General features: G+C 46.1%; 1 protein-coding gene across 4 annotated transcripts in view; it reads right to left on the minus strand.

Annotated features, from left to right (window-relative positions):
* Positions 1-2,485: 2,485 nt before the first annotated feature.
* Positions 2,486-24,508, minus strand: part of KCNN3 (potassium calcium-activated channel subfamily N member 3) — a 180,424-nt gene continuing 158,401 nt past the window's right edge. For 3 of the 4 annotated variants that reach the window (XM_036870076.1, XM_036870095.1, XM_036870105.1), the window contains 4 exons: positions 24,203-24,313; positions 14,636-14,763; positions 13,841-13,910; positions 2,486-8,260 (listed from right to left, as the gene is read on the minus strand). In XM_036870076.1, coding sequence (XP_036725971.1) covers positions 7,964-8,260; positions 13,841-13,910; positions 14,636-14,763; positions 24,203-24,313 — 606 coding nt within the window. In that variant the 3' untranslated portion in view covers positions 2,486-7,963. The remainder of the gene's footprint in view (positions 8,261-13,840; positions 13,911-14,635; positions 14,764-24,202; positions 24,314-24,508) is intronic. The other variant, XM_036870085.1, reaches the window with a different exon arrangement.

The raw sequence follows: 24,508 nt of genomic DNA on the forward strand, positions 1-24,508 counted from the left end.
CTACATATGTCATACACACACATATATATTTATACTGACCTCTTTAGATTGAAGTCCAAGGCACTTTTTACAATGAACAGGTTAAAGCCATTAATTCAGAACATAACTGTTTCTGGGTACATATCGATTTATGGCGCCAATATCACAATTCACATCTTTCCTTGCTTACTTTGGAGTGTCTGGTTGGTGTAATGAATAAGAGGCTTGGTTTTAAAAGAGATTAGGAATGTTTCTAGATGGTTAAACTAACTTCTCTTGCTAGTTTCCTGTAGGGAGGAGAGTTCCCACTGGTGGGATGGTGAGTTTCTCAAGGAGGGAACACAGATGCAGCTATTTCTGTGCTAATGCTGAGCAGAAAGCCAGGTGGCCTTCCAGGGGACCTGCCCTGAGGAGCCACCTGATATTCTGATGGCCCTGCCAGCACACACTAAAATGAAAACCTTAAAAAGGTGCTTGGAGGTGGCTCAAGGCAATGAAGTGAGTACTTTTAAAATTAGACTGGGAAAAGACTGCTTCTTTGTGTACACCACCCAAGCTATATGACCTCAAGGGGAATTTTAAGATGCATTTGTTTTTATCATTATGATCATATAGGACCTTTACTTCCTCAAATAATTCTGTAGATGAGGGTCAAGGAAGAAATGGCTTGATTTTCTGATTATTAATTTTGTTGGTTACCACGGCTGTGTGGTGAGGCCAGAGCTTCTCAACATTTAATATGTATACAGATCACTTGGGGACCTTGTTAAAATGCCCAATGTGATTAAGTAGGTCTGGTGAGGGGCCTGATATTCTGCATTTCTGACAAGTTCCCAGGTGACGCTAATGCTGCCGGCCCGTGGACCACGCTTTGACTAGCAAGGGTTAGCATATAGCTGTATACCTGAATTACTGTCAAAAGGTCTGTTTTCCCCAAAGCAGGAATTTGTATTGGTCTCCTTGACTCTAGATCGAATAATAACTTTGAGTAGAAAATCAGAACACTCTCTATAAATGTACAAGTCTTAGTCTGAGAAAGGCTAGGAGGAAAAGCCAAAAGAGACAGTTCTATTTAGTAGCAGAAAAGTATTACGAGATCAATCAATTACCACCAGTACATTCATCAGTCAATTATAAAATTGAGAATAAACTAATTTCCATCACCCAGTGAGTGAGTAACTTGCTAAAAACCGGTGCCCTGGAGTTCTGATGGCTTTAATGGAGCTCTGCCTAACATGTAACTGAGGAGCAGTACAGAGAGAGAGAGAACTGAGAGAACTCAGCTCAATAAAAATAAAATGTGTGTCCAAGTTAGGTCTCAGCTACACAAACAGATTGAAACTAGGCATTTAGATATTTCTCTTTCGAATGGCATGACTAACACCACTGAAGCCCCAGCCTTACCTATATTTAAGCTCAAATGAATGGAAGTGTGAGAGGATTCCAGCCTTTTTCCCAGGAGAAAACTTGCCGTTTTGCACTATCAGTATATCTGTGTGAATTGTCAGAGATTGTGAAGGGAAGAGATGCGCATACTCAGTTCAATCTACCCTGATGCTACTTGGTTTGCACCTGTGCAATACTATACCGAGTGATGGTAACAAATGAGGGTCCTCCTTGGGAGGAGGCCCACTGATTCTAGGAAACCTCTGTTCTATAACCAAACACATCCTGTTTTCGTCTACAAATAGTCCTTTGGTCAGTCAAAGGAGGGAAGTGAGAAATTCTACGCGTGTGTCTCCGAGAAGGCGGGGCATGGATATCATAGTTGCCAAAGTAGAGAATTTGCCACAATTTTGCCAGTAAAGGAAAATCTCTTGATTGAAACTCTTCCTTCCTCCCAGCTGGAGTAAACTAGCAGAAAAGGAAGGCCGGCTCTCTGCGTGTCCCGCCTCTTCCCCTCAGTCCCTCAGGAGCTGTGCTCAGTGCTGTGGATAAACATGTGCAAACCCCGCACCCTCTAGGGCACTGCTGACTCAGGAAAGCACGCCTGCACACCAGCCTCTCATTGGGCCCCGGGTAAATGGAATTCCAATCCCAGTTATACTCTGACACAGAGAAACTTATAATGCCTAGAATTTTGAGTCTTTTGTGTCACAGGAGAACAAGAGTCTTCCTTATGCCCCATTCTGACATTGCCAAAGGAAACACCAGTTGACTGTGTTTGAGACGTATCATTTATGGAAGAGGGTCTTTGCATTTATATAGGAAGAGCCTGCACTTTTATTAAACTGGCTTTGCACAGCTACTAAAGGAGTGATGGCTTTTAAAATCTCTTCTGAAATGGCTTGAAAGAATTTAGGGTAGAATTAGTCATCTAAGCTGGGAACAATGTTGTTTTGTGTCTAATAGTCACGTCTCAGAGAATTAGAATATGGCAGTTCTGTAGGCTGAGGACCCTTGGTCTGGGTGTCAGGCAATCACTAACAGTGATGTGTACTCAGAAACAGTCGTTGGGAGAGCAGGCTGACACCGGACCTGCTAAAGACTAGTTTGATACAAAATGTTAGTTGAAAGTTACAATATATTTTATAATATAGCAATATATTTCATATTTAAAATAAACTGTTATACTTTCTCCTATCATTAAAAAATAGCAAGCAGTACAGAGGCAAGATGCAAATTCATATTGAAGCTCATCTGATTCTGAATATAAACACATGAGTTTCTGAGTTCACCATGAAAATATTTCCTCCATTGACATCCTGTTGCTCTCTTTTGTTGTTCTCTTCTGGTCAGTGCAGAATGGAGAATCTGGGACCAGCATTGAGTTGTTGCGCCATTAAAAAGTGTGTCTGATGAAGGTGGATCAGTCCTGGTTGAGATTCAAAAACTGAGACAATATGACACAGCTAGAGAATGTTGTTTATTCCCTGTCCTTCTTCTGTGAACTTGGATTTTGGCTGTTCCGATCAGATTGATATTTGCTTTGTCAATATATATATATATATATATTTTTTTTTTGGCTATAAATTCAGCATCTCTTTGGGATCCGAACTATAGGTTGGTGTTGAATTTTGTGCTTTTCCTCCATCAGCTTGGTTGGTCACAACGTCTCTTTTGTTTGTTTCAACACATGGTCCAGGCCCAAGAGTACAGCTTCCAGAACACGTTTCTCAGGTGTGTAAACAACTGTGGCAGGGCACTTGGCACCTAGATTTGGAGGTCATACGTTGATGATTTGATAATGGTTTTGTTCAGAGGGAACTCCAGTTCATGTTTGGGCATTTCCAGTAATGGTGTAAGAAAAAAAGATCACAGTTATTTTTTTTCTCTATCTGTATATATTTATATACCATTGCACTGAGTACTTTTAATAAGCTTCGGTCTATTTTAGTAAAAATCTACATATTACTTGTCTGACAGGAGTTTAGTGTTAACTATTCATGCAGCCTGGCACAAGCTTTCAGGATGAAGAGCACTCACCTATATTCTACTGCCAGAGGCAGACCGTTAATATTGCTATCCCTGTAACATTCCTTTCTTAGTGGTATCAATGATCCCGTTCCCACAATGTTTACTTTGGTGGCAGTAGAGAAGGAAGGGATACTGTCCAGGGCGTCATTAAGCTGACGGGAAGGGAAGGGAAGGGGCTGTTCCCGCCTACCAGGAAGCCACCAGATAGCTGTCTAAGGTACTGAAACCGAATGCCGCAGAGTCAATAGCGGCAGCCAAATGGCCACTGACGGAGGCTTCATCTGCTTCTAAGCAACATCCAGGGAAGTAGGATGATTGTGTAGAACTGGGACGTATTTTAGGATTTAAGAGCAGTAACTTTAAAAGAGCAGTAACCTACTGGTAGTGCAATGACTTCATAGTGTCTCAGTTGTGGTCCTGTGATGGTAGCAACACCATGGGTTCTGGGATGAAACACTGATTCTTAATTTGGGGTGCACTGTTTGTTGAGGTATGCTCTGAAGGAGAGAGGTCCTGGGACTATGTGCTAATCCCATACTTCTCCCTGCTAATTTCACATCGGTTGATATGTAAGAATTACTTTTTGGTAACTATTGACTACATTCAGAGGCAACATCAAGGTGTGGACTCGACAGAGTCAGTCTGGGCTGCTGTTGTTGGCGATAGTGATTTCATTTTAAAATCTATTGAATACTTTGTACTTAAGAATATTAACTATTACCTTCATTTTAAGCATAGAGAAATTGAGGTATGGGGTGGTTATAGTCATTGGCCAAAGATGTGGATCCAGTGTTAGAGTTTTATTTATTCTGATTCTGCATCTCTAGTTTTCTTCTCTTCCATCATTACTTATTCACAAGAAATTATCAAAAATCTAAGGGGGAAAGCCTCAAATATTATATACTAAAATCCTTGTTTCTTCAATGCTGTTTCTTCTTGGCCTTTAATAAATAACAATAGTTTGCACTTGCTCAGCACTTTGGAAATTACTTGCACAGACATTTTCTATACCTCTTCAGTTATGAGATTGTTGTTACACCACTGGTACTTGCTGAGGTCAGAAGTTAGTGGTGATGCAGGGCCTTACCCCTCTTGTTCTTTTGCATTGCATTAAGCATTTCTAGAGATATGATGTCATGAAGTTACATATTATGAGGATGGCAAGAGCAGTTCATAGACACTTCATGATAAATTTATTGATGATGATCACACATATGTGGCCTTTGATCCAAAGATGCAGATTTTTATTTGGACTTCAATCTAAGGAGGAGTGAGCCCCTAGTCTGGTATAATTTACCAACTGATGCTATGTCCTGAAATTCCACTGAGATTAGTGGTCTTAAAGTATCACAGTATATCCCTGACTTTACAGTACATGAAGCTATAATATGGCTTAAGCGATGAGGGGGTGGCTCTGTATTTTTAATTCAAGTGTCTAGATATTTTAGGGAACATTAGAGTACTTTTACCTGACACTGAGTTATCAGAAGGATTATAGTAGGGGCTCTGCCACTGGGTCATCCTTCCAGGAGTGGGCAGAACTCAATCAGTTCAGTACTGGAGTGAGGTTACTGTAATTAATAGTTTTTCCATATAGCCAATTCTTGAGTAGATAATTAAACCTCCTCCACCACCAAACTTGAAATTACAGAACAAGAAGGCATGGCATGAGAATCCACCTGCCCCCTTTTCCCATCTGACTAAGATGCTGAGGCTCAGTGGAATTAGCCAAAAGATGGGCTGTAGGAAGGAAACCTGGGTGAGCTACACCCTGGATAATCAATACCTAAATCATCAAGGGTTGATTGTACTTGCAGGAGAATTGGAAGCTTCCCCACATAAAGCTGAAAAACCAGTACAGAGAAGCAGCCTCCCATTTACCATTGCAGGATCAACATGCAGATTTGATCACTTTTTTTTTTTTCCGAAGAGTAAGTACTCTTTCGCCAAGGATAAAAACCATACGTAGCTATTGCACTACCAATAGGTCCAGTCATGCTACAAATGCCCATATGTTTCTAGGATGCCAGTGGCTACTGCTACTGGAAATATCTCCAACCACTCTCTTTGCTAGTGTTGCTAGGTTGGTCCTCAGGATTTACCTAAGTGAATAGCATTAGTGGTGGGTTAAAGAAGAGTCACCCACAGACAGCGATGGGCCAATGACAGTCTGCACACACTTTTTGGCAGGAGGAGTAGCAGTGGAATCTTGCATGCCATTTGTTTGAAATTCAGATTAAATCCCTATTTGTGTGCATGTGCACATACACACACACACACACATCACAGGGTTACGGGGGGAATGGGAAGGGTGACCAGGAATTAAGAATTGAGGGCTGTAGGTTAGATGACTGGGATTGGCACGCTCAGGTTGACCCGTCAGTGCTCTTCACTTCATTTCTTTGTGAAATGAACTAACGCCACAAAGAAACTGCATGGTTATTTCATCTGCTTATTGGTCTGTTTATATGTTCAGCTGTCACTGAAAACAGGAGCACCATTCCTGGGACTGGTAAAAAAAGGAGAGGGATCTTTTAGATAATCAATAGTTAAAAGAACAAGCAAAAAAATTTTAAAGCCAGCAGCAAGTGTGGCATCTATGGTGTGCAAAGCAACCAAGGAAAATGCCCAAAGGAGTTATCAAGATAAAAATGAGGGCATCAGGGGAACAGCACAGCAATGAAAAGAGATATAAGAAGAGGTTGAACAAGAGACCAGATCTTCTTGAAAGATTGGCCTTTCTAGGGTGGTCTACCTTTTGCTGTCTGATGATTCCCTTGTCCTTAGAAGACCAGGCCCAGTGTTGTAGAGGAAAAGTCTTCACAGCTAGACTCTGCCTTTGGAAAAGTGGCGATGTCCTGTACAAAGTGAAACCCAACAGGACAGCCACCCACAAATGATACCCTTCTGTTTTACCCTAAACAGATGAAATATTCCCTATAGTATGATTTAAGTCCCCACAAGCAGACGTCAAAGACCTCAGAATGAGAAATGTGATGACTAGTAGGATGGTTTTCACATCCCAAACATTATGCATGGTTAGATGATGGAGTGCGGAAAATATCATGCATCCCCATGCCCTCTCCTCACAATGCCTGTCCTACACTGGATCTGGATGTTTCTGGAGTCCCTTGGAGTTTGAGATGTATTACAATAGTTTCTGCACCAGGATTAACGTGGCACAGCAGGAACAGGATACTGACAAATCCGTGTCACCTTATCTTACCCACAGGGTTCCCTAAAGGCTCCCTTTATCCTCATAACCTTACACTTTGAGGTGGTTTTAGGTCAGGTAGAAGGGACCAGCTGGGCCACTCACCATCGCTTCTCCCAGCTCTCAGGTGAGGCACTTGACCCCTTTGCGCTCCTAACATCTGGGGCTGTAAACCTGTTGCTGGATAAATATCACTGAGCAAACCCCCCAGACAATACTTCTATTCATGCAGGTGTCCTGGGGTCGCACCTGTTGGTGCACGTGTGTGCACGCATGCACAGATCCCGCACCCCTTCCCTCACACACATACACCTGATCATGCGCTCCAGTGGAACACAGCTTGTTTGGATATAAGATGAAAACTCTGCAGAAGCTGTTATTTTTAGAAGGCTGCTTATCTCTCCAGAATGCCAATTTTGGCTTGTCATTCATCTCAGAGCAAGCATGGTGCATACCCAGGGCAAAGCACCCTGTTTTGTGTTTGAAGCAACCTGCATCTTCAGTGAAGCTCAGGACGTGGCCGACACTGGCAAACTACCTGAACTGACAGCACCCACATCCCGATTCAGACCAACTCAACGTGCATTTAGAGAGTGCCTACTGTGTGCAGGGTAAGGTACCAGGTCCCTCTTTATTTGGGTCAAGTGCAAACCAGAAAAGACCTGGGTTGACTGTGGGATGTGTGTATGTGTGTGTGTACATGCACACGCTTGCAAATACACGGGTTTATATGGGTATTAATATTGGATGGAAAGTCTGGCTTTTTATTTGTCTATTTTTCTTTCAGTCTAAATTTTGTTTTATGACTGTGTGAGGGATGGCAGGAAAGCATGTCTGTCTTGGCAAAAGCTGTGGGCAGCTCTCCCTTACTTTGTCATCCAGGGGCTTCCTTAGACAGAAGGAATGCAGACAGGTGGGCTGGAGGACCCCGGGGTGAGGAACCCATTCCCCAAGCCTGACACCACGCCCTCCCCCCACGAGATCCTCCTCCAGGCTGGCTTCACTGCCGGCTACTTCAGTGCATCTGAACTCCCACCCCCTCCACGTGAAGACCTGAGATTGAACGTGGGTGTCTGTTCTCCACCAACTGTGCCGCAAGGGCCCTACCAGAGGCGTCGTTTCCTGTCATCTCCTCTTCCTGCTCCCGAGTAGAGGCACCTAAACAGAGATCAGATTTCTGGTTTCAAGGCATATCAAACCAAGCACGCTGAATGAACATGAGTTAGTTAATTAGCTCGGTCTCTCTTCTTTACGTTCCCTGGTCTGAATGTTCCTTGATGGCAAAGTGACCAGGAGAGAGTTGATTTGCATCTTAAGACCTATGGGTAATGCTTCTGAAGTGGGGAGTTTTATTTAGCAACTGCTTGAACTCGTGTACGGGGTTGGGAAGGAGGTGGAGCTGACCCCGATTGGGCTGTCGGAGAGTGGGGTGTGGGTGGTGCCCACTGCCACGCTGACGCCCCGGGCCTCCGTGAGGGCAGACAGGAACTGCCGCTGCTGCTGGCGCAGGGTGTCCGCGATGAGCAGGGGCAGGGAATTGACGCTGGCGGTGAGGTGCTCCAGCTTAGACTCCAGACTGCCGATTTGTTTCTCCAGATCTTCGCTCCGATCATTGAGTTCTGTGATTAAGTCATACATGACGTTCTGCATCTGTTGGGAGAGACAGGGAGATGACAGGTCATTGCAGAGGAATCTGCAATGGAAAAAATGAAATACTCCTCCAGATTACACTTGAAACACAACTCCTCCAGGGATCAACTTCCACACCGGCCGTGTCGGATCTGGCCAGGGACAGAGAAACAGTTTACATTCTTGAAGACTTGGAGGCTCAAATGGCACAGTGGGTTTTTTTGTGTGTGTGTTTTTGTTGTTGTTTTATTACAAAAATAATATATATTACTTATAAAAATATATTAGAAAATATATAGAATGGAAAGGCAGCACTTTCTTCTTAAATAGAACAAGTCCCTAAAGTGCCCTCATGTTCTTACTGCGTCCAACCTTTCAGCTCATATGGCAATGGCACCTACTGATGAAAGAGACGGACGGCTCTGTGGTGGGGAGCGGACAATGCAATAGACTTACCATTGGTAGGCCAGGGTTCAAGTACACTTCTGCCACTCACTAATAATGTGCCTTCCCTCATGCCCCTTAACCTCTCTGCTTGGTTTCCTTATGAAATGGGAGTTAATAATAACAACACATAGTTATAAAGCTGTTGATCCCCCCCGCCCCAACTTTCAACACAGCAGCCAGAATGTACAGTGTACAACGTAACTCACTCAGGACTGGGCCGTAGTGAAAGGGAGCTGCCTCCCTGAGGTTACAGCCCCTCTCCTGCCTGGTCAATGAGGAGGGACATTGCCTCAATTTGGGACACCCCTGAAGGGCCAGTCCACCTCCAGAACTCCCGTGGGTTGGTCGAGGCCTTTGTCAATCGTACCACAGTTCAGACTCTCCCTCTGCCCCATCCTGCTTCCCTCGCTTCCCAACAGGTGCTGTCCTGATGGTGCCCCCAGTAAACCTCCTGCTCTCGGTGCCATCTCCCAGTGTCCCAGGGACCCGCCCTGTCACCACTGCTCACTCCCCACACATCCCATGGCCGACAGCCTCACCTCCTCTCAGCCTCCCCTTAAAAGTCATCTCCCCCCATTGCCCTTGTTAATATGGCACCTTGTTCCCAGCCCTACCCCTGATCCCACTAACCCTGCTCAAGTCTTTTCTTTTCTTCATGCCACCTTCTAATACACTAGCTAATTTGCTGTTTCTTCTGCTTATTATTGTCTGTTTTCTCCCACTAGAAGGAAAGCTCCTCCACGGCGGGGACCTTCGCCTGTTGTGTTCACTGACGTGTCCCAAGGGCTTAAAACAGCATCTGGCACATAGGGGATGCTCAACTAACATTTTTTGATGGACAAATATACATAAACATGCCTAGCAAGGGGGTCTGTCACACGTGGTTGGCACTAAAAGATGTTGGTAGGACTAATGCATGAATAAAGTGCTGGCACAGGGGAAAATCACCGTCCCTTCCATCCTTTGGCCAATGTAGGAGTTTAACTGATGGGAAAAGACCTTTTGCGCCACAAATTATTTCCATATACCTAGAAAGTTTCTCAGCGTTTCCCACCGAGACCTGAGTGGCTGAAGGAAAGGAGAGAAGATTCCCAAGGGGGCCCAGCCCAGGGCCTGCCTCTGGAGAGCAGGTGTTCCGGAAGCTTTTGTGAATGAACATTGAACAAGGTCGTGAGAGCAGGGGAGCAAAAATGGGGTACCTCCAGGGAACTGCCAATAAAATAAAACTTTAATGTAATAAAATAAACTTGTCTTCTGAGAGTTCAGTTATAAAACTAGGTCAGAGCAGCACTAAACAAAGGCAGCTCGTGCCAAGTGCACCATTTTCGGTCCTACGTCTGCTCTTTGCCAGTGCTCCCTGGGTCCATGAGAGGCCATCCATTCAGGCTGTCCCCACCTGAAACCTGGGCGTCATCCTCTGCCTCAGGCCCCGCATCTCACCAGTACAAAGTCCTGCCCACCCTGCGTCTAACTATCCCTCAAATTCAATTCATTTAATTGAAATGAAACCACTTTTGTTCCGACCGTTCCACCACGGTTCTGACTCTCCTCTTATCAGGCAACTTTCTGGTTATAATTTGGCTTCCCGGGTTGGTCTGTAGAGCTCTTATCTATGTGACAGTCACATTTCTCCCTGCAAACTAACAAATGACATCAGACTTGGGAGCAAGACTCTTGGGAGACTTCATGCTCTCGGGTGTTCCTGTGGGCCAGGCTGGTGGTTGCTTTGTACCCTCCCAAACCCCACCTGCAGGCACTGCGGCTCTAGGGGCTTCTGGTCATCTGCCAGTGACACCCTGATCCTATTTTACCTGAAATTTCAAGTTACTCCAGGAAGATGCAGAAACCATTGGTGCCCGCAGGGGCCAAGGTAGTAGGGAATGAGGTGAACGAAAAAAAAAGTAAAGGAAGGTGGCAAAATATGAGAAGCCAGAAAGGAGATGGGAGAAGGGGGATTGAAAATGTAGTGATGCCTTCTCACCAGGAAACTAACTGGCTGCAGCCCCAAAGGGAGCCGTCACAGAGGTGGAGTGAGGCAGCTCTGCCTTTGCAAGGGCAGGACTCTTCTGTGGCCGCCTCAGAGGACAGCGTGACTTTAGAAGCAAGAGTGCTTCCTTCATTAATTAACATTCACAGAACCTCTTCAAGGTGCATGTTCTTCCCAGAATGTACAACACCACAAATCTATTTGACCGCAGGGGCACCCTAACGAGCTCTGGACTGAATCCGGGCCCCTGGGTCTCAGCCCCAGCGCGGCAGCTCTCCAACAGCCTGACCTTGGGATGGTCTCTTTGTTTCTTTGGACCTTGGTTTCCTCATCTATATTCCTAATCAGAACTACCACATGCAAAACCGTTATAGTTCACAAAGCATTTTCACAGATACCATCTTATTTGATCAGCTGAGCCTCAGATGTGGGGAATGATTTTTACACTTCAATGGAAGACACTGAAGCTAGCATATAAAGCATCCCAGCGTTCCCCCACCCCATCTCTGCCACCCTATGAGCGAGCTCTTCAATACAGCAAGTGTTATGTGGAGGCCACACACCCTTTTCTTAATCTAGAAAGGACCAAAGGACAGGGGTGGAAGGTGGTGAGCTGGGAGGACGAAGCACAGAAAGAAAAGGGAGAGAACACAGTGTTATTATTGTCTCCCCTGTTCTGTTGCTTGGTGACAGGATACCAGGGGGAATGGGGACCACTGTGAAAGATGCTAGGCTGCTGCCAGGACCTTGGCTGAGTCTCCTGGGAGGAAAGATGAAGACTGGATGGATGTCAGAGTTCACCCTCCCTGCAGGTCCCACACCACTCCCGGTAGCCCTGCAGACGCTTTCCCTTAACCCTCTCCTCCACACCCTTTCTTTCCAGGTAACTTGCTCCCAGGTTATTGATGGTTTAGTTCCCCGACCCAATTCACATGAGCCTCTTTCCAGTTCACTGAGTTTTTTGCTTCACCCAGTCTGCTCTGCACAGGGCCCTGTCTCTGTGAGAGGCGGTGGCTGGCACTGAAGAAACGCAGGCTTGAAAGTCCAGTGTGCCCGCTATTCCCAGGAGAACACCAGCCACAGCCTGTCTTGCCAGGTGAGAGGGGAGGCAGAAACATGGCTACCTGTAAAAGAAATATCTTGGGGCTTGTTGGGCCATTCCTGCACCTCCCAGCGTGGGTCCCCAGCCATGTTTGCCCTACCCGACCCCCCTGCTGGCCTCAGCTGATTGGCCCAAGGGTGGACACGTGACCCAAACTGGCCAGTCATCTCATCCCTTCTGAGAATTTAGAATTAAGACCAATAGGAGGATGGCCAATCGGTTTTGCCTGTGGCTAGAACTAGAACATGTACTCTCTGGATAGGGGCCTGCCATGGTCTCCCATGGAGACAGGGGGCATAGAAAGTTGTCAGGAGATGCGGGAGAGGGAGAGAGAGAGAATTGAAGCAGGCACTTGAACAGGAGAGAGAAGAGAGGGTGAGCGAATACTTTCCAGGGTGAGGGGCACTTGTAGGTAGTTCTTTCCTGAAGTCTGACCACATGCCTGCCTTGAAGTTCTGCCTGGAATGAGACTTCCTTGTATCCTTATAATAAACACCTATATTTTAAAACCTACTTCCAATGGGTTTCTGATACTGAAACCCAAGAGTTTTAAGCAGTGCACCCAAGACCATGGGGGGCTCCCTTCTGCACTTGGGCGTTCCATTCACATCCTTGCCTCCTCCTGGCTCTCAGGAGCCCTGCACTCCACCACAGTGCCCCCCCCCAAGCACACAGCCTGTGGGCTTCTCCCCACCTGTGCCAGCCACACATTCCCTGATTGAAGTCCTGCCAAGCTTAGGAGGCCCTTTCTTTGGCCTGATCCCTTCATTGAACAAGGCGCCTGCACGTGGCCCAAGAACTGGCAATTTCTCTGATTGCACCATCTTTTCAAAGGGGGCTTAATTTGCCTGAGGGAGTTTCTCTTGCTTACCCAGGGAATGTGTTCCATGATGATAATCGACATCTGCTGGAATGTTCTGCCAGCCTGGCCCTGGGCTATACATTTGATATAAAATTTCTATCAAGAGGCAATGAGGGGGCTTCCCTGATGGTGCAGTGGTTAAGAATCCGCCTGCCAATGCAGGGGACACGGGTTCGAGCCATGATCTGGGAAGATCCCACATGCCGCAGAGCAACAAAGCCCGTGCGCCACAACTACTGAGCCTGCGCTCTACAGCCCGCAAGCCACAACTATTGAGCCCATGTGCCACAACTACTGAAGCCCGCGCGCCTAGAGCCTGTGCTCCGCAACAAGAGAAGCCACCGCAATGAGAAGCCTGCGCGCTGCAATGAAGAGTAGCCCCCGCTCGCCGCAACTAGAGAAAGCCTGCGCTCAGCAACGAAGACCCAATGCAGCCAAAAATAAAAAACAAATTAAAAAAAAAAAAAAAAAAAAAGAGGCAATGAGGAGGAGGAGCTGAGGAGGGGAGGCCCTTTCTTCATTGGCGCCTACGCTCAGCTCTGCCAGCGGTGCAGCCTCCGATTCCTTCACTCCAGAGATTTGCAAAAGGAGAGAGTTCCTTTACAGTATTTACAGCAGTTCAGGGCCAGAAACGCAGAATGACAGTAGGACTCTCAAAGGAGGGCTCTCCTTTTTGGCATCTTCATGAGAAATAAAGAAATGCACCCCTCACCACCACCACCACCGATTTGGGGCCAGAAAAGCTGAGTTGTAAGGACTGGAGGATGCAAGAAAATGAGTTTGCAATTATAATGGCAAACCGGAAGGATCCTCCTAGGTGTGGCCCAGGAAGCAGCATCGCCATTATCACCATTTGGTCTCGTCAGTGTGCTTCACCCTGTGCAAACTCAGTGTACAGCTAATCAAGCAACACACCGAAAAGATGTAGTAGGTCAGCTAATTAAATCCCAGCAAAGACTGACCTGAGTGACTGAATTTAAGAAACGCATGCCAGGTTTTAAAAGTCAACAACACGCACTAGTAGATTGCAAGTGTCAAGAACTCGAACCCAGATGATTTTTTAACAAAGGAGGAAGCAGTCTTTGCTTTCCTGGTCCTGCACTGTCCAGTTTGGCCAAGGCCAGGCCTTCACAGCCACACCTGAGAAATTGAAATGCCAGCATCTGAGAACCCTCTACGGGGTCTTCGGAGTTTGCCACTCACCTTGGAAAGGTCCACCAGGGTGTTGGCTTGGTCACTCAGCTTCCTCTGCTCCATCTTGACGCTCCTCAGTCTGCGGGAAAGAGTCGTAATAGCCATGCTCCTCAAGCGCTGGGCTCAGCCCCGCGGGCAGATTCCACACCCACATCAATTCATCTGGTTTTGGAACCCAGCCCAGGACCTCGAACATGGGTGACAACTGACCAGAATCAAGGGCTTGGCAGGTCCCCAAGAAAGCAAACTCTTGCCCCCACGCGTGCCTGCCTTCAGTCATTATAGTTTCCTCACCACTCTTCAGATAATTTCCCGGCTTCTATGCCTTTATCTAGGCTGTGCCTTCCACCTTAAGTGCCCTACTCTAGGCCTTTCATGGTTTCCCCAAGCCTCCAGGTCAGAATAAATGTTTTCATCCTCTACTTTTAAAAATCCACTATACTTTTTAAATACTTAGCTTATAGAAAGCACTGACCACAATTTGTTCTGCTTCCAGTTGTAATGTGGTGTGTGTATGTGTGCGTGTGTGTGTGTGTGTGTGTGTGTAGACTATGAGAGCCCCCTGAGGCTCTTACCTAATTTTTACCTTCCATAGCAGTCTGTCCAATGTCTGCCAGTGGCAGGTGCAATAAGTGAATAAACAGACTGATCTGCGGCCAGTTCACCGCCCCCAGTGGTTGTTGAGTGGAAAAGAATGGATTTCTCCTGCTCCTCTAAGTCTACAAGAAGATACTGATGGAGCTCTGGGGAACCCACCACTTCTAATTTGGTCCTCTGGTGGCTGAGCTGCCCCGGCCTACTCACTGGTGGATTGCTTGGAGGAACTTCCTCTGGTGTTTCCTGACTTTGGCGTGGTCAATCTTCTTTAGCAGCTTTGTGTGTTTATAGATTAGCCACGTTTCCCGAAGGACATTGGCTGCAGCATTCTTGATCTAAGGAAAAGTAAATAAAACAGGCTGCTATCAGGTAAATTTTCCTAGGTTCACATAACATGTTTTTGTATCTGTCGATATAGTCTACCTTATAAGGAAATGATTCTGCAACGATCTTTTTCCTTAATGAAATCATGAACTCTTAGAAAGGATCATTAAAATTCATCTCTTATTAATCCTGTGTTGGACACAGTAGACTGGAGCCCGAAGTTGAGGGGTGGTTCTTGTCTCTTTCTTAATTATTTCAGGACTGCCTATCGACTGTTGCTGCTGATGCTATATTTAGATAGGCTACATTACCAAGACCTGGAGGCCTGGGGCACACTTTGAATAGATAAACATGTACCGTTGCTGCCCTTGGATGTAGAGTTCCATGCTCTACATGGGATTTCTATTTAGTGTACATGGTACATTTCTTGGATTCACAGAGTAAACAGATTTCCTATCAGCTAGAGATTTCATTTATTTATTTAAAAATTATTTAAAATTTGTATACCATTTTTAAAGGTTACTTTCCATTTACAGTTATTACAAAATATTGGCTATATTCCCCGTATTGTCCTATACATCCTTGAGCTTATCTTACACCCAGTGGTTTGTTTCTCCCACTCCCCCAACCCCTATGTTGTCCCTTCCTGCTCCCCACTGGTAACCACTAATTTGTTCTCTTTACCTGTGAGTCTGCTTCTTTTTGGTTATATTCACTAGTTTGTTGTATTTTTTAGAGTCCACATATAAGTGATATACAGTATTTGTCTTTCTCTGTCTGACTTCTTTCACTTCAGCTGGAGATTTTACAAGGCCTCTTTGAGGAAATGTCTTTCCCACCGAATAGAACTCTAGGTATTAACAAGTCCATTGTTTCCTTTCCCAAATGGCAAAAAACATTTACACTGTAATTTCACATGTAAATGTAATTAGCATAAAACTGAAATCATTTCCAAGCAGTGTCTGAAAATCAGTGAAGATATTTTGTTGTGAAACCAGAGCTGCCTCTTTCCCAAGACTGGCTCTTTCACTGCACTGCAATCACACATTTCAACATATGACGCTGTCATCTGTTGACATGGAAACCACTGATATCACCTGGCTCACGACAGAGCTGAGACATATCAATGGCATCCAGATGGCAGGGGACAAAGTTTTAATCCAAACACAGACATCTTCAGCAATTAGTAACAAGAGCAAGAGGAAACATTTCTTATTAAGCACAAGCTAAACAGATTTTTGATTAACCGTTCCCATTTCTGTCAGCCATGCAAACTGGCACAGGCCCACAGGCCCAGGGCCTGGAAGTAAGTAGGCCAGCCTAGTAGAAATCAGGTTACTAGCCAGAAAGGATTTTAATAAAATTGGAGAGTACAGGCCTGCTTCTTCAGACCGACATCAACAGATGGGACGTTGTTAAAATACTGAGACGTGTGGGAAGGCCTGGGAAACATTGTTTTGCAGGCTGATAACTTCTGTGTGTATGTTTTAAAAATTTATTACTAAGGCTGGATTACATTTTTCATTGGCGCTGAAGTGATATTCTAAAAGAACAGCTAGGTCTTCTCAGAAATGTCTAAGTGACATAAATACTGCCTTTTTGTTCAGCAAAAATCTACCGTGAAGATGGTTTTAAATGACTTAATTGTCCACCTTTGGTACTTTCTTGCCTGAAAGGAAGCAGGTGGTGGTGAGGAGAAGCTGGAAATGGTAAGTGTCCAGGTGAGGAGGGGGGAGGTAGAGGAGGGTGTGGTCACCAGGGTTCTGTCCAGGGGCTGGAGTGGACATCAGCCTCCTGGCAAAAGAGGCAGCATAGAAGGGAAGGCTTTCTCTCTGTGGAGTGCCTACTCCTGCCGCCCTTCTGTGGGGAGAGGGCAACTTGACAGGTGGTTTTTTCAGTTTCCCTAGGTGCTTAGCCTCCAAGGAAAGCCTCACAGAAGAACAGGAGGGAAAAACCTGCCCAGCATGTGTGATGATCGGCAGAGCCCCAGTTACACGGGTCTTGTCTTTGGAACACTGATAGAGGCATGGAATGTCAGCGCTGATGAGCCTTTGACAACTGTCTCTGTGTTGGTGTGGAACAAACATTTGAAACTGGAGAGGCTGCAGGTGAATCCTTCCTCTGCCAGTTTAGGAGTAAGTGCTTAACTATCTATAAGAAGGGAAAAATAAATCCTTACCTTAAGGGTTGTTATGAGGCCCAAATGAGGCAATAACCATGGTGCTGATGGTGCTGAGGCTAAGAGCGAACATCTACCAGGTGCCACTTTGCATATGTGTAAACTCATTTAATCTTCACAACAACTCTCTCAGGAAGGTATTAATATTATCCCCATTTTACAGATGAAGAAACTGAGACAGAGACCAAGACCGTAAAGTGATAAATGGCAAACTGAGTCAATGTGGATTTAAGTGTTATAGAAACTATAATGTACCATAAAGATACTAGTTATCATCATCTGGCCCAAACCCCCACTGAAAATATGAGGAAATGACAGCTTCAGAGATAGAATGTGAGGGCCAGAATCCCACAGCTAGCTAATGGCAAAGTCAAAACAAGAGCCAGGTCCAAAAAGAGCATAAGGTTTTCATGTGGTCTGAAGAAAGACCTGACTGACTAGATGTCATCTCTACACAAACAAAATTATTTCCTGTTTTCCAGGATCAAGGAACTGGAAAGGACATTAGATTTGTTTTTAATCATCATGGCCCTCACTTAGCAATATGACAGAACAGGGAGTCCAGGTCCTGCACTTAACTTTAGCCCAAATATAAGGTACTAAAATCACAGCACAGCCTGGGTAGCTGAGCAAAGCAGTCACAGCATCTTTATGGGTTTGAACGGGAGGCCCCCGCGTATTCAGGAAAGCGATGTTAAATGCAATCCTTGGTGCTGACTCTGAATTAATTGCCAGCAAACAACCTGGCACCAAGCTAAGCAGATCAATATCTGCAAGAGAAAAAGAAATAGGCTTTTAACTGCATTGTGCTTTCCCACGTCGACAGTAAATGCTATTGTGACCAGGTTCTCCCTCCAATTCACCTGGCTGATTGTTTTGAGCATCGCCGGGGTGGGAGGCAGTTGAGGCTGTGTGCCCGCCCTGGGATTCACTGAGCTTCCACAGGGCTCCCAAGCACCACTCCCTGATGGGGACTTGGGTACCCACTGAGCTCTCCTAGTGGGCGGGGCGCCAGGGCCAAAAGATGCGCTTGAGGGTGAGGGTGGGAGTGGGTGGGTCAGGGAACTGGGAAGGACTGGGTAAGGTTGGCCATGATCCGATGGGCTCAGGGATGGTTAGAAGAGGGCTGTTTGTGCATGGAAGACTGGCTGTTTCGTCCCCCAAACCCATAAGCATACGAGCTAATTGTTTTCTGTGGGCCCATTCATTCTCTCCCAAGAATTGTATGCTTTCACTCTGACGGTGGCCAGAGAATTGGCTCAGTGACCTATGTCCTTCAGGGAGGGCTCTAAGATTCATGAGCCCAGGCAAGAAAGTCATCCAACTAAGATCTTGCATATAATACTGACAGCTAACATTCACGGAGTGCTTACTATATGCCAGGCTCTATGCTAAACACTTTCTGTTTACATTGTTCCACTAGCCCTCAGAAAAACCTCACAAGGGGATGAATGATCATCTCTACCTTGGACCGTTGCGGAACCTCTCTGAGACTCAATTTTCATATTCATTCCTTCCCAAAACATTTACTGAGCCCTTACAATGGGGCAGATACTGTTTAGGAAGTAAGAATACCGGGATGCACAAACCAATAACATTTCTGCCCTCAAGGAGCTTCTAATCCTATGGGGACAGCATGCCCTGTGTAATATAGCGTCAGGTAATAAGTGCTTCAGAGAAAACTACAGCACAGTAGGGTGCTACAGAGTGATGCAAGTTCTCCCAATCTGTGAAATGGGATTGTGGTGTTGATTCAATGAAACACTTAGCACAGAGCCTGGCTGCACCGCGCCTCAGTACACAGTAGTTTTACTGATGTTCCTCCCCCCAACAAATGTCAGCTTCTTCCCCCACCTCCAGCGAGAGAAAACATAAAACAGAACACATATGTCTGTTCCTTGAGCTCTTGGCCGTATTATCCATGTTGACGACTTGCTCTGGCTGCCTCTCTGCCAGGGTAACCTGCCTCTCCAGACTTCGTGGAGGCTGGTGCAGGAGGAACATGTGGGGCAGACGAGGGGCGCCCTTCTTCACCTCCCCCCATGCTCCCAACAGCCACAGGGAGCCCTGGGAGAGAAATTCCAGGAGCCCTACTGATGGGCCCCCGGGAAAGAAATAGCATGCCCTCCGTGCTGCCAGGACTCCCTCCCAGGGAGAGGGAAGTTGGAGAGGAGGGCAGATCAGGCCTGGCAAGTGGGTGTGACTTCGACAACTTCAAGAAGTTCCAGGGGTTGAATTTAGATGAATAAATCTAAAGGGATGATAAAATCACAATCTGAGAGCCCTCAGGTCAGGCCCGTCTTCAGACACCTGACTGGTGTCCATTATAACCGGGGCGTCCCCTCTTCTCCATCCGCCAACCCCTCACTTCCCTCACCCTCACCCACACACACTTCCTGCTGGCTTCCTGCCGCTGCCATCTCTTTCATCTCCCCCCTTATACCCTCTCTTCTTCCTCCCCCATCCTATTCCACGCTCCATTCTCAGGCTTCTCTGCCCACCTTACCCAGAAGCCCTCACCGAACACTTAGAAACGGGGGCTCCACCCCTGTGGCTGGCAGGACACTGGGACAGGGAGTGCGGAGGGATGTACTTCTGTGGTTCAAAGTTGGAGTTTGTAGTCTTCCCCCATAGCAACGCAGTAATGAACCACGGCTAGTTCCATAATGCTATTAATGTGATGCTCAGCTAGTTTGGAGGTAAACTGGCTTTTCTTTCCAGCAGACCTGGGACCCTAACCACCATTCTGAGTTCCAAGGAACTGGCTGTTCTGGGAAACCCATTGGGTTATGGCTGGAGAGCTGCCTGCCAGCCTGAGAACAAACGGCAGCCCTGGCTGGGACCCAGCTCACTGCATATGGCTGGGGGCCCACACTTGCCCATCTCTGGGCCTGAGAGGCTCATCCCTAAGAACGCTTTCAGCTCAAAAGCTCAATGTTCCTATGACTATTGTTAAAGAAAAACTGTACCCAGTCTGTCTGGGACAGAACTTTAGTGGGCGATATAATTTATAGTCCCCTTCTGGGGAGAATTAGCATTCGTGATAACTGCTCAATTGATTATCTGATAAATTTTTAAAAGACTAAGACCTGTTCTGGGAATCCACTCATGGGCCCTACCAGCTGTCAGTCAGGAGTCTGTGTCCTTTAGCCAGGCTTTCTGTACCCTGTACAACAATGACTACCATTGTCTTTTTCCTATAAAAGACCCCTACTATGAGTAAACCTTCGAATTAGCCTGTTGGAAAAAAACACATTTTTTTCCCCTAGCAGGATTGTGATAAAACTTTGACACATGCTCATAATTAAAGAAAAGTTTTCGGGACTTCCCTGGTGGCGCAATGGTTAAGAATCCGCCTGCCAATGCAGGGAACACAGGTTTGAGCCCTGGTCCGGGAAGATCACACGTGCTGCAGAGCAACTAAGCCCGGGCGCCGCAACTACTGAGCCTGCGCTCTAGAGCCCGCAAGCCACAACTACTGAGCCCATGTGCCACAACTACTGAAGCCCGGGCACCTAGAGCCCGTGCTTCGCTACAAGAGAAGCCACCGCAATGAGAAGCCCGCGCACCGCAACTAAGAGTAGTCCCCGCTCGCCGCAACTAGAGAAAGCCTGCTCTCAGCAACGAAGACCCAATGCATCCAAAAACATAATAAATAAAATTTTAAAAAATTAGCCCCTATTTAAAAAAATAAAAAATAAAGAAAAGTCTTTTTTTATCAGTGGATCAGTAGGTTCCGGGGGGTTATTAAAGGTTTTTGAGCAGGTTGGTGATATGTTCAGAGCTAAGTCTCAGAGTCTAAGGAGAGTCACAAGGAAGCAAAGTACAGGATGACTTGGGTCAGGGACGACCAGGTGAGATGAGAAGGTAGCAAGCAACTGAGATGGTACAAGACTGAGATGGTGGCTTTGAGTATGGTGGGCAGAGGACCTGGAGAGGCTGGTGTGGCCAGGTGGAATCAGACTCCAAAGCTGCTCGGACCCCTGTGGGGACCAGGGCAGAGAGGAGTCAGAGATGCTGCTAAGCTTTCAGGCCTGGAGACTGGAGGAACAATGATGTCATTAACAGGGAAGGCAGGAGAAGGCACTAGTGTAGGGAAGATATGGGTTTGGTTTTGGTCTTACTCATTGATTTCACGGGGAAATGTACTTGGATGAAGTATTTGAGGCAGGAACCCATCGTGGCAAGGATAAGGAGACAAAATCCTCAGCCAGTGGCACACACCGCAGAGGTGTCTGCAGGTTTGATGTGGAGAGGAGGCGTGGCAAACAGAACGTCTCCTGTCTGTGGTGCCTCTGAAGTCAAGTGTGTCCATGGGCAGCTACCTTGCTCTTTAGAAAGGAGAGGTGCTCTTTGAGGACAGGCAGTAAGTGTGAGGGCAGGTACCATCTCTTACTCATCTTGGTGTCCCCAGAACACAGGGAGTGCCATCCAGCTGTGATGGATGTGTTTCGTTACCTAAAACAGCGACAGCGGGATGTGTAGCACTGAGTGGGAGAAAAGGTGGGGATCTAGTATCTTTTTCATAGTCTCTCTGTGTGTCATTTACATATATATTATCTAGTAGCCCAGAGGTTAGCAATAAATTATAATTCTAGATTAACAATGGCAGTAACACTGCAAAGTCAGTGTGGGAAGATCTGATTGCATTAAATACAGAAATGATGTTGCCACCAGGGTTGACAAGTTATACAGGTGAGAGAAGAAAAGCCACGGGAATCAGGAAAACCAGAAACTGAGTTCCGACCCTGTGCCATCAGAACACCGCCGCACCTGCCCCCGCCCCCCTGGCAAATAAGTGAATAAAAACAGTGTGACTCTAGTGGTAAAGTCTGGGCTGAAGCCTTTACAGCAAGACAGGCAGAGTAAATAAAGACTAGAACAATCTGAGTATTTTTAGGATTAATAGGTTACAATTCCTCTTTTTTGTTTTTTTTTGCTTAGAGGTTTGAAGAATTAAGGTTGCATGTATTGTAAGAGATGGCTTTTCTCTGTTAAATCTATTAATTGTCCACTCTTGAGAGGTTTGCAATTATGTCCCAATCAGCTCCTCCAAAGGTCGGATCTTTCTCTGGGAATTCACTGAGAATTCACTGTGAATTCACTGTGAATTCTGTCTGACCCATGAGCCACTCCTGCTGGACACAGCGGGCCACTTGGAGAGGACAGAGGATGGATGAGGCATCGCCAGGGGAAGAAAGGTGGGCTTCTCTGAGACCAGGTCAAGGGGAGCTGAAGCCAGAGCAGGCCAAGCTCACAGCCAGTTTCCTTTCAATCAAGGTTAGGTAAAAGAACCTTTCCAGTCTTGCCAGCTTTGAGAATCCTCTCTCTGTAAGGGCCACTCCTTTCGTGTTGTTTGTTTCTCTGGGAAAAGATATTAGATATTAAAGGGACATTTCAACAGATTTAAGTGTTCTCAGAAAAGTGAGATGTTATTCGATAAAAAGATGCCTTGTACTCATAGATGGGCAATAAATATTTGTTGATTTGGTTTTCAGTCCCACTTTTCAAAAAGTAAGTGGACTTGAGGAGGATTTTAGAGAATTATTTTTGAAAGCTTGAAATTAGCAACCACAATCTCATCTCCTTGTACAATTATATTGCAGAAAAATTGTTTATTTTCCTGTCATGTGAGGGAGCTGGCTTTCCTCGGCTTTATTTTCCTGTAATGTCTGATTCACAGAGTGAAAAATGGAGAGGACAAAGGAATAACATGATATACAAAGTACATCCTTGGTTTCAAAAAGCAAATAGAATAAACAGAGAGGCTGTTAACGTCTCTGCTCGAAGAAACAGCTTCTGAGAAGGTTTTGGAGGCTAGACTCCCTTGCCCCTGACTCCTGCACCAAATTGTTCCAGGAGAACAGAGGCAACTTTGGTAATTTGCTCAATACTTAGCATGACTTCTGCATGCTTACTAGGGGGCTGAAGGAAAGCAGCTAGGTTACAGGGCTCTGGGTGGAACCCGGCTGGCCTACACACAGGTATGGCCCTCAATCCTGCCATCTTGATGATACAAATCATGTTTTCTTTTGTACCACGGACAGCTCAGTGCCAGGATGTACCGTATACAACCATCTGTATGGCAGCGACGGAAGACTATTTGCCTGTACCCCTTCTTTTTAACATCTGTGGAGGCTCTTTAAAGAATCCAGTACATGTAATCAAAGACCAAACAATCAAACACCATAAATAATTCTGCTGAGAAACTGGAGAGGCCTGGCAACTTCCCATTCCCCCACGCCTCCCTCTGAGTGAGCACACCCACCCTTTGTCACTCTCCCTCTCTTTTTGTTCTCCCTTCCTGCCTTTGTCTCTATTTAGAACACATTTTTACTGTGCTGCAACATTCATCACTGAATATTTTCTCCAGCTTTCAAAAACCCCAATCAAAATCTCGTGGCTCATGGGTCTCCTAACCCACTTTAATCCTAAATGAGAAACTTGTTAGAGCGGCCAAGACCCCAGCACAGGGTTTTGCTTTGCTCTCATTTCGGAAAGAGGAGAGTTTTGCAGGAAATCATATTACTGACCTTCGTTCGGCCTGCAGCTCTAAAGAATTTTCCATAAAAGCTGTCATTAAATAAACAGCTTCTGCCTAGCTCATTTGGCCTGCTGTTTTCCTGGAAGGCTCGTTTCTGTCTCTTCTAAATGGGCCTTTTCTTCTCTGACGATTCAGTGGGGTGTCAGACTTTTAGCAGCTAAATGATCTTCCCATTCCTGCTTATATTCAGTTTTTCACCCTCCTTACCCACTTTCATGAAGTTGCGAGGGAGAAACATTATTTGGAAAACCCAAAAGGGGGAAAATTGGATGATGACATTTTGATGAACGTTATTTCGGAGTGATTGTCTGTAATGATTTTTTTTAAAGGGTTGGATTTAGATACATTCCCAATATCGTTTTTAAGACTTTCTACTGCCCTTCCTAATGAGAAGCATGAAAATATTTAAGCATAAGCAAAAACACCTCATGCTGGGTGATTTACTCGGTACCATTAGGCAAGGGGGGCAGGTTACATCATTGTATGCTATAGATTTAATTATCAGGAAAGTTATTTGGTCGCCTGAACCATGCACAGTGATTTAAGAGAAGACAGGAGCCTTCAGCATTGGGACATTGTGCCCGTTTTGCACTGGCTGTTTGCATGTGTCTGGGGCTCCCTCAACCCTCCACTGAAAGGTGGGGCCCTAACCCACTGTGGCTACTTTCTGACTGGCTCCCATGTTGGTCTTGAGTCCCCCGTTAAGACGTGGACAGTGGCGTTTTACCCGTTTGGTGAGCTGAGTGTCCATCATGAAGTTGTGAACGTGCTTCTCTGCTTTGGTGAGTTCCAGCTTTCGGGCCACCACGGCCACCACCAGGGCAGTACAGCCCGCACCCTGTGAGGGGACAGCAAGAGGACCAGGGGAGAGAGCACATCATTAAGAGGCAGGGCTCAGGCGGAAGACTCCACGTGCCCCGGGCCCACGGTGGGGTCTCCAGGAGTGGAGTGGGGACTTGAACTCTGGCTGGTCAAGGCCAAGCCACAAAACCCATCAGGGCCCTGATTCCCGCACCCATGAAGGGGTCTGCAG

This window comes from Balaenoptera musculus, chromosome 1 (assembly GCF_009873245.2).
Source record: "Balaenoptera musculus isolate JJ_BM4_2016_0621 chromosome 1, mBalMus1.pri.v3, whole genome shotgun sequence".
NCBI lineage: Eukaryota > Metazoa > Chordata > Mammalia > Artiodactyla > Balaenopteridae > Balaenoptera > Balaenoptera musculus.